The sequence below is a fragment of the Telmatherina bonti genome (genome assembly GCF_933228915.1).
Source record: "Telmatherina bonti genome assembly, chromosome: 21".
Taxonomy (NCBI): domain Eukaryota; kingdom Metazoa; phylum Chordata; class Actinopteri; order Atheriniformes; family Telmatherinidae; genus Telmatherina; species Telmatherina bonti.
This window is the reverse complement of record NC_136630.1, coordinates 24273788-24284631: the sequence shown is the minus strand read 5'-3', so window position 1 is coordinate 24284631 and position 10844 is coordinate 24273788. Positions and strand designations below refer to the sequence as shown.

At 41.6% G+C, this 10844-nt stretch overlaps 1 protein-coding gene across 1 annotated transcript in view; it reads right to left on the bottom strand.

Moving 5' to 3' along the window:
* Positions 1–2110: 2110 nt before the first annotated feature.
* Positions 2111–10844, bottom strand: part of pkd1b (polycystic kidney disease 1b) — a gene marked incomplete at both ends in the record, with an annotated part of 36443 nt that continues 27709 nt past the window's right edge. The window contains 12 exons of the mRNA XM_079260626.1: positions 2111–2119; positions 2676–3104; positions 3190–3301; positions 4877–5079; positions 5157–5291; positions 5385–5489; positions 5603–5785; positions 5876–6050; positions 6227–6412; positions 9381–9535; positions 9622–9819; positions 9887–10089. Coding sequence (XP_079116752.1) covers positions 2111–2119; positions 2676–3104; positions 3190–3301; positions 4877–5079; positions 5157–5291; positions 5385–5489; positions 5603–5785; positions 5876–6050; positions 6227–6412; positions 9381–9535; positions 9622–9819; positions 9887–10089 — 2093 coding nt within the window. The remainder of the gene's footprint in view (positions 2120–2675; positions 3105–3189; positions 3302–4876; positions 5080–5156; positions 5292–5384; positions 5490–5602; positions 5786–5875; positions 6051–6226; positions 6413–9380; positions 9536–9621; positions 9820–9886; positions 10090–10844) is intronic.

The following is a 10844-nucleotide window of genomic DNA, read 5'->3' as shown; positions in this document are numbered from 1 at the left end:
ACTCAATTCAGTCATGGAGACGGCACAAGCTGTGCATCAGCAGTTTAATATTTCTGTTAAAACACGGTAATAAGCAAGATCAGCTGCAAAAGGACTCCTTTAAGACGGGATGTGGCAGAACTTCCTTTAGTTGAATGAAGACAAAACTAAAATAGGAGTATTCGGAGCCAAGGAAGACCGATCAAAAGTAAGCATTTTGCTTTGAACAGCTCAGTTCAAAACCAGCAACGAGAAAACCACTCTACTTGGTCCAGACTTCCACCAAGCGGATCTACCCATGTTGTGATTTCCACCCTGTTCTAGTCCTATGTTCATTTTATGAGAATACACAATTAGATGATCATAAGTCTACAGTATATTGTTTATATTGTGGTGTTTGTTGCATGTTCATATCTTAATTTGTTCTCTTGCTGTGATGAAAAATACAAAGATTCCCTATTTATTCCTCATTTTTGATTGTAGTATCCAAAGTTTTGCCTGGATCCAGATGTAACTGTTATACCATGTAAAACCTGTTGGAAACTTTTCCTGTATTTATTTGGTTGTTTATTGTGGAGTTATGTACATTAGGGCTGTGACGGCATGCTTTTGTCCCGATTCTATTCCAATTTTTTTGCGTGCCAATTTGATTTAGATTGCCATCCTAACAATTCCTTGATATTGCTGATTTTTGTAAATTTAAAAAAAAAAAATGTACAAAACTTTTTTTTGTTTTTGTCATTTTTGTTGATTTCAGTTAGAAAAAAACAACACAATAGCCAGACCATCATTCTGATGCTATAATGCTTAAGAAGACAAGTAAAAAGATCAATAAAAACAATAAAAATGACAAAAAAAAAAAAAAAAAAAAAAGTTTTAAAATGGATTATATTTATTTATTTGGGGGAAAAAAAAAAAAAAACTTTTTTTTTTTTTTTAAAAACAAAAAAATATTTATTTTAACAAAAAAAAAAAATCAATTTTAAAATTGTGATGCAAAAAAATCCTGATATTCGATTTGATTTTTCCACCCCTAACACATATATCTTGAGACTGGACTCACAATGATCTTGCAGTAATAAATAAATTCTTCACAACAGGCCTGGTTCCAGATGGTGATCCAGATCACTCCCAAAATTTAATGGAATGTAATTTAGACCAAGATCCATTCTCAGAAAAAAATCATAAAAATCTGTCCAATAGTTTTTGCATAAAGTCGCTAACAGACAGAAAAACACTGGCAAAAACATGATCTCCTTGGTGGAGATAATTAAGACAGAAATCTTAGTGTAGTCCTGGACTCAGACCTGAATTTTAGCCTCAAACAGTCATAAAGTCGCCTTTTATCACTTGAAGAAACACCGAGGATAAAAAGTACTAATGTCTCAGCAGAATTTAGAAAAAGTTGTCCTTTAGTTAACCAGACTACTGTAACACTGTCTTTTAGGTCTCCCTTCAGACAGCTGAAGTCCAGAACGCTGCTGCACCAATCATCATGTAACTCCAGTCTTTAGATCTTCATTCTGGCTTCATGTCTGTCAAAGAATAGACTTCAAAATCCTGTTGTTAGTTTATAAAGCACTGAATGGTTTAGGATCAAAATACATTCAGGATCTTCTAGTTTGTTATGAACCAACCAGATTCCTCAGGTGGTCAGAGTCAGGTCTACTTTCTGTTCCCATAGTGGGAACTAAACATAGAGAGGCAATGTTCAGTTTTTATGCTCCTCACATATGGAAGAAACGTCCAAAAAACTGCAGGTCAGCTAAAACTCTCAGCTGCTTAAAATCAAAATGAAAAACTTTATTTACTGCCACCATTTATTTATTTATTTATTGATTATTTGTTTGTTTTTGAGGGGGATTATTGATTTGGAGTATGAAGGCTTTATTCAATATGCAGACATTGTTTTTATTATGCAAACCCCTTTGTGCTGGTTGCATGAAAATTTCTTTATAAATAAAGTTTGACTGAGTATGATTGATAGTGTAAACAGAGCCTAAAATACAGAATAAAGGAAGTAATAAACTTTATTCAAATCTTCCAGTCTGGATCACAAGATATTGTTTACACAGATTGTATGGAACAGTAGAGATTTCATTTTGACAGTGGTGGCTGCCTCAATGCTCTGCTAAGATGGCTGAAAGTGGAGAATAAAAAGATGGAGAAAGTAACACGCGGTATTCATCGTGAAAAAACAGAAACTTTGTGTTTGTATGGGATGTTTCAACACAGGGTTAGTTTTGCTAAGGGTCTTCAGTGATCCAAGCCTTCCTTTTCATTGGAACCCCATCACACATACATCCTCTTACCCCCTCTTCACTTCTAGGCCTTACATTTGTCAAAGCCAAATTTTCTCCTTCGTTTCTACATGGAGCAGCTCCCAAGGACTGGAAGGGCCTCTGAGCAGCATCCGCTGAATGAGAGCTTCCAGAATGCCATGCTCTTCTTCTAGGGAACTGTCCAAACCCAGTGGATGGACCCTTTGTATACAAACCACTGATTCCGGATGCAGGAGGGGCAGCATCAGAGGAAGTTCTGCTTCTGGACGGTTGATGGTGGAACTGTGTTGACTCACACTCAGAGTAGGAGTTACGTACTCTGGGAAATGATGCAGCAGAAGACTGAGGTGTTGAGGGAGAGAATGGAAACAAGTATGGAAGAGATACTTGAGGCCTTGGGCAAAGAAGACCCACCTTCCTGCGTCTAACTTCTCCAGTTTCCCTCCTTTCATCCAGTTCCTTCGGCTGTTTTTGCTCTTCAGATATATTTTCCTTTTCCTTTCTGTCACTCATCCATTTCTTCCTTCTCCTGACTTGAGCTTCTTCCAGTTGGATTTCCAGGTTGTGAATGTCTTCGGTTAACTGGTTGACTTGATCAAAACGAGATAGGAGAGTATCAATGATTGATTCCAGGTTGTCCAGGTAAAGCTGGACTTCAAACCTCGGTTTGTCCTCTGACCGGACAGAAACCTCAGAAGACAGTGGACAGGGGGATGACAATGAGGATGAACGTGAAGAAGAGCGTGAAGACGGGAGAGTGGAGGACAAGGTGGAGTAAGAAGAGTCCTGTGAAGATCTGGACGGAGGGATGGCCATGTCTTCAAACTTCACCCTGTGTCTGAACTAGATGGGAAAGGGAAAGAAGGTGCGGAATCAATCAATCTTCAGTCCATCCAATGTAAAATGTCAAAACTGATACTCCCCCTACCTGTTTAGCCTTGGAGATGCCCATCCACAGTTTGAGTCTCTTGATGAAGAACTCAACCATTTCATAATCCTGAGGCTCAATGGTTGGATGGAACAACTCGGCCTGCTCCTCCCTTGATGACACATCACAGTTAGCTACTCAGTGGTATGATATGGATAATCAGACAATCAGTACAACGTTTAGAAGGACAATCAATCTATAAGTTCTAACTATCATAATGGATCATTGGAGGATGAGGATAGTTCTAACTGGCATCAACTGGAAGTCACAGTGATACACACTTGAATTATTTTATGCTTATTTTAAGACAACTACTGAATAATTCATCTCAAGGAACATTTATGTAGAAGACGGATACACAGATAGACAGACAGTTTTTTCCATCTCCTGTGTCGGTTTCATGACTAATTTGTTCCGTTTTCAAAGAACTTATCTCTACTTTGCTTGAAGCAAAAAAACAGAACTAGACCATCGGTAATCATGGGGGCAATGTAGTTTTATAGCCCACATGCAAGCAGCGAAGGTAACAAACCAGAGAAGAAGAGGAAGAGGAGGAAGAAGACAACGCAGAAACCTCCTAACAAAAAAGTACATTAAAATGACGTATAAGAAGCTGAGAACAGTAAAAAAAAACGTTGGTTTTATTCTACTTCTGGTGTTTTTGGACAGCTGTAAGTGACTTCATAGCGGTGCATTAATACTACCAGCTGGTGTCAAAACTCTGAAGTGAACGGCAAACTCAACACTGCCCACTACCAGAGGTTTTGACTTGAGGGCAACGATGTATGACAACAGACGTCCCTGTTTACACACATAAGGGAGCATAAATTGGCCTTTATACATATTTCCTGAACCGATGTCACTGAAGCCCCAACTTCTCTTTTAACCTGAATGGTTAAACCCCACTAACATAGTGACATCAGAGATCTGATCATAATGTTTCACTTAAAGTAAAATCTTCCGCTTCTTTTTTTTTTTTTTTTACCACGGTGAGCAACAAACGGAACAGAGAACAGTACATACCACATGCTCTTATAAGCTAAGCTACTAAAATTCTGCAGATTTTCAAACTTTTGGTGCTCTCTATTCATCTTCTGAAACCGCTTAATCTGATTAAGGGTTGCAGGACTGGAGCCTATCCCAGCAGCCTTCAGGCGAGAGGCAAGGTACACCCTGGAGGGGTGTAGAGCCAACACAATCAGACAAACAACCATTCATGCTCACACTCACTCCTATGGGCAATTTAGAGTAACCAATTAACCTTTGGATGGTCAGATGAAGCCAAATTATCTAGACAGAACCCACACATATACAGGGAGAACATACAAACTCCACACAGTAAGACCACCAGTCGAGCCTCCCCCAGCCGAGGATCAAACCAGTGATCTTCTTGCTGTGAGGACATCCACTACGCCAATGTGCATTGGCGCTCCCCTAATGGTGCCTAATTCAGCAGGCATCTTGCATCTTCTCTGATGTTGACTCTGTCTTCTCTCTTTCTATGAAATATGCAGGTTCCTTGTTGGCCAAGAGAGAAACATGGTCAACAAAAGTTTGGTGAACCAACAAACTAGCACTAGTTAGCTAAGTTCTCTTACTTACTGCACATTTAGGCTATCACCACAAAACTTTTGTTCGGGTTCACTAAACATGGTCAAACACTCATAAAAAAGATGATGCTGCATACCTATATTTATGGATGAGAACTGCTCCACAGAACCTAGCTAGAAGCCAAAAGCTTCCACCCATCAGCAGTAGCCCATAGAGGGGTCCAAGAACTGTGTGGACCCTGCAGAGCTTTTGGAGTACCGTCCGTCCACGGAGGATGGACAACACTGAGACCCTGGTTTGCTGCGCTGACAGAAAACCTTCCACTGATTGAGAGAAGAGCTGGAACGAAGACAAAGTCCTATAACAGGGCTGTCCCCTCTGAATACCTTTATCAGCTGAAGAGTTTTTCCTCATACCATGTTTCCAAGGTGAGTGCAGAGAAGCAGCTGTAGCAGCATTAAAACAGCCACAGCCCACAGTTCCCTCCAGGCTCTCTGCAGTACTCTGCCAATCATCACCCACCTCCGCACAAACCGTAAGGTTCCCAGCAGCTGGAGAACAGCAGTGAAGACAAGCAGACATTTGCTAAAGTGTTAATTCTCTGGATAAGTGTTGGATCATTAAGAACCAGATCTCCCATTTACCTTCAGAACAAGCAGAGTGAGCAAAACAGCGGCACACTGAGAGGACGACTCTGCCAGAAGGGCAGCCCTGTGGAAGCTGATGAAATTGTCTGGACTGGACTGCATCTGAATGGTACACAGGGGATACTTGAAGTTAGTCAGAGTAATGTAGATTACATTGGAATAGTGCAGAGTCAAAACATGCAGCGTCAAAACACCCCAAAAGGTTTGTTTTCCACCTCTGAGACACATGAAGAAGCAAAAGACAAATAGCAGAGCTGCAGAACTGCTGTCGCCAGGGACCATAAGGCCAGGAGTAGTTGGAACCAGTGGTAGTACTGGCACATATACTGAGCACGCTCCTTGACCATTGACCGAAACTCCCCAAACATGATGAAAAGAGCGGAGATGAGGAGAAGAATCTGCAAAAAAAAAAAGCCAGAGGGTTAAGTCTGACGAATGTATAAGTAACAGAAGTCTACTGGTAGTATGAGAGGATGAGGATTTGTTACCGTTACTGCAACATGAAGGTCTGGTCCAGAGGAGGATGAGGGGACAAGGAGTGGATGGATGGAGAGGACGGAGGCAATTCCTTGGCCCTGTGTTGTTTTCAGTTGTATAGACACACACACGAACAAACCAGACTCTCTGTGGTAGTGTGTGAAGTCTATAGAGAGAGTTGTATACCTTTGACGAAAAGAGTTTGAAGATATTTAGAAAATCATTGGAGCAGATTCAACATTCGGCAGGTCACACACTTCATTATGTTTAAAACAAAAAATCAAGACTTTAGGAGTTTAAATTGTAACAAATACGCGCTCAGCATGTCTGGAGGTTTGAGCTGCTGTAATAAACCAGCTTACTGCTTTTCGCTCTTGTTGTTTAGCTGCATATCGGCCAGGAGCTGGACCGTTGTTTTGCTGTTGTTCCCCAGAAAACCAACTGCATGTGTGTGCTGTAGCCGTGGCAACCCTACAAGGTGCAAGGTAGGGTTCTGGTGGAGGTATGGCACCAAGGTGTGAGTGATCCACTGCTCGGTATCTGACCAGCTGCGTAAAGACAGGAAATGTACGAGTTTTTGGATTGCATATCATTAGCTTCATAACATAACTCAGGGGTCACCAACTCCGATCCTCAAGAACCCACCATCCTGCAGAGTTTAGTGTTTCCCTGGTGCAACACACTTCATTTAAACGAAAAGGATCTACAACAACTTGTTGTCATCTTCTGCATCTGCTTGTTAATGAGCTGTTGAGCAACAATAAAAAAAAATAAAACCTGCAGGACGCTAGCTCTCGTGGACCGGAGTTGGAGACCCCTGGCATAACCGCTTAAGTCACGTTTTAGCTAAATTGCGACAAATGCCTAACTGTACATTCGTAAATTGCTGACTGACTGTCCATTATTGTCTATAAAACCTTCAGATATTTAGCAGTTATGCTATGAAGCTAACGACATGTTGGGAAAGCAAGACAACATGAGCAACAGCAGCTGTATCTCACAGAGGAACATGAAATAAACACTCGAATGAAAACTTTGCCAGGTGTTTTTGGAGGACTGCAGGTTCCCAGACGGTGGGCTTTCAGGCCATTTTTGCTTATAGGAAGGACCACCCACACATTTAGCCGTGTCGGTCCACTGAAGCACCATCCTTGCATGTGCTCATGAGTGATTTGGATAATGGTTTAATGTCTGAGGATTGTTGCAATTACAGGTGTGGGATTACATAAACTCATGCATCCACCCACTCCTTTTGAACATTTGTGTTTTTCTCTTTATTGGTCATATGTTTTATTTCGGGAGCGCGCACTGCAACTGCTTTCGCCGTCATTGTAACATCTCATAAACAGAAGGATTAGGCGAATATAAACTCAATAAAAAACAAAATACAATGTCAACACATAGCATACAGCCCTACATGTTGGAACCTGAATCAGACCCTGAAAACAAAGTGGAAAACAGCAACCCACAGCAACGAATGCAGCAGGATGTCTCTCTTTGGTAAACTCACCAGCCATCGTTGGAAATAACTTTATCCCACGTTTTCCACCCGCCTGATGTATTTGTACATGCCCTTGTTAACCAGTAGAAGGTAACCAATCACCAAACCTTATCCCCCGGGACGTCACAAAGATTTCCAAGTAGAAAAAACTCTCTAAAACAACACGTTTTTCGTCGCCATGGAAACCGAACGGAGAGCATGCTGGAACTCAAACTCAAACTCAAACATGCGTTTAGGTGATAAAAATCAGTGTCGTTCACATGTCTGATGAGTATTCAACACTGTAACACTGTAGAAAGCTCAGAAAACCCATAATAGCACCCTTTTAAATAAACTTTCTCAATCAATCAAAAGTTCTACCTTAATTTAAATGTGACTAATTGGGCTTTCCAGTCGTATATCATAGAATACCAGCTGGTGTTAATAAAAGGGAAAAATTTTCCATCAAACATGAATTTCTTTACTTTTTGTGCGAAATGTATGTGAGGTACAGCTCAGATTGATGATGCTCCAGTTCACCAAACGTTGTACAGCATGTAGCATGTAATGAGGATAACTCAAGGGAGGTTCATCAAATATTGACAAATGAACATGAAGTAGTTACTTTTGGAACAATATGTGCCTTAATCCAGGTCTAAAAATGCCTCTCTGCAAATCAGCGAGATTCAAATGGGGGCAGAAATTTATGTAAATTAGATCATCACTGTTTTTCTGAAATCTATAAAACTTTGATAGTTTATTAAAACAGATAACACACTCTCATAAGTCATGCTATTTATAGGCGTAAAATAGGACTATTTCTGTAACTGAAGTTAACTTGTATGACGGTGTGTTTTCCTCAGTGCTTATTTGATCCAGCACCCTTTCCAACGTTCCTCTGGAGAATCAGTGTAATAAAATATTGATTCCGTCACATCTGCTTCACAGAACTGCACCCATGTACACATTAAGATACTCTGACCAGACCTGTTTCCATGTCCAAACCATGAAGTGCTTCAGCTCCATAATGTTCAACACATCAGCGATTCCAGCAGCAGCCTATCAGCGTGGTCCTCTGCGTCCCAGCAAGTGCATCCAACATGCATTTTGCAACAGAGTTCTGGAGGGCATGAACTTTGAGTAGGAAGCTGCTGGAACACGAAGTGCTAACCATTCAGATCATCAATCTGATGTGGACTGGTTTCATTTAGAGCTAATCTAAGAAAAAAAAACACTAACAGTAAAAATAACTATTTTCTGTAGTTATTTTCCTGTTTATTTGGGTGTCTGAAGTTTAAAAACTCAAACACGCTGAAAACAAAGCCTGACAATGAAATGAAAATGTGACTCTCAGCGATCTGTTCAGATTGACGGAGTAAAGTTCCATCAAATCTGCATGAATAATGTGCAGGCCGCTGTTATGGACCAGGTCACGCTTGTCAGTGTGATGATGGAAACCATGACCAGGGAGTATAAACCTTCATAGTCCGTGATTGTGTGTATTCTTAGTCCCACCAAATTGCCGGGATAAAACCAGAAAAGTAAGTAATGGCAGAAATAATGACGCAAACGGACTGACAAAGAGCTTCAGTTTTTGATCAGGATTCAAGCAGCCATCTCTCGCTTGAAGGTCAACGTGACAAGTTGATGACAAGGTTTTAGGAGCAGCCATAAGATTCATGATGAAACTCTTGCATCATTATGAAAGTGAAATTTCCACAGCCGTTGATCTCGTGCAAATATCAGTTCATTACAGGGCTGATGAGGATCATTGTGACCTGCAGTGATGGTGGAATTTTTTCTTGCCTCATTTTATGTCTTATTATTGCAGCAGAGTTCCCATTTGGTTTGCTAAAGTCATGTCATGTTGACCTCCATGACAGCAGCTCAGTCGAAATACAAAATCTCTCCATTTCTACAGGAACAGACAGCGTTCTCCGCTTCAGACGCTCGAGCCACATTCTGCTCTGTGGACCCGTGGCGCTCATGCAGAGATGTGCTTGTTTTGACAGCAGGAAGTCATGCGTTGTCCTTACACTCTGAGTGAGGTGAGGTTAGGGGACCCCAAAGGTGCTGTGTGAAGCTGGCGTCTGATGCTGGAGTGCAGCAGCCTGCCTTGCCTCTGCTCCATCCTGTCCTGACAGTTCACCATCAGCACCAGCAGCAGAAAGAACAGCTGGGACACGCAGTGCTGGAGAAAAGAAGAAGAGGAAATAGAGGAAGAAGTGTACACTTATGGAGACAAATCGTAACAAAATGCTTGGGATTTATTCATACCCTCATGAGTGACCGCAGAGCTCTGACTTTGCGGGCCTCTTCTTTCGCCTGGAGGAGCCCGTAGCCGCACGGTGGTAGTACTTTCCCACCGTGTTGCCCACCTGCCTTGACCACGATGGCTTCCAGAGCTAGCTGCTCCTCGACTTCCTGATCCACCGGCCTCCACAGTGCGGTGCAGATCAAAGCCTGCACACACACCTGTTCAAAAAGAAAAAAGATTTACGAAAGCTCCAAGACGTAAAAGGAAATTCTTGTTCGAATTCACCTTGAGAGGCTCCAGCAGCACAGTGGAGGTAACAAAGGCAGAGAGAGTCGATGTCAGCCACATCAGCACGACTGTTCGGGACAAGAAACTTCCATAGAGCCCCACCACTGCAAGGCAAGCTCCCACCAGAATGGCCACCAGGGGGTAGATCACGCCGAGCGCCCAGGGAGGGAGCACCCAGCTCGGAGGACTTCGAGCAACGCCTGGAGAGGATGAATGGAGAGCAACGTTTATCTGCATAACTGGAGAGTTTTGTTCAAAAGAAACAAAAATATTCTACCACAGAAGGTGAAGTAAGTTGTATCTGTAGGTGTATAAGTGCTTTATAAAACCTGCTTCATAAATAAGGAATAAAGAATGGGCATCACCTTTAAAAGCTCTGAAAGTGTGGACTGAGAAAGATGAGGAGATAGGATGAAGAGAAATGGAACAAAATTCATGCCCAACGTACCATTAGAATCATTATCATTCATACCAACCTAATAAACAACTGAATGGGTTAAAAGAATATAAACAATACTGGCAACACTTCGAAGGAAAAGAAGGAGGGTTCAATCTGCAGGGTCATTCAACTCGGAACTAGAAGGTGCATCTTTTATTTAAGGTTGAAATCTTTTCAACAATTAAAAATACATTTAATTTAACTCTGATAACTGCAAGATTTTTTAAATATTTATAAATTAGAAATCATTTGACCAAAGGTAAGGAGACCCCTAAGTCCCAGTGGGAAACTGGTGGAGAATGAGAGGGCTAAGATCCTCTTGGACTTCCAGATCCAGGCAAATAAAATGGTGGTGGCCAACCAAGCGGACATAAGTGACAGAGGAAAGCAGTAGTGATCGATGTATCCATCCCCAATGATGGAAATATTTGGAAAAAGGAGCATGAGAAAGTCGAGAAGTACCAAGGCCTCATGGAAGAACTGGAGAAGACCTGGAGGGTGAAGGCAACAGTAGTA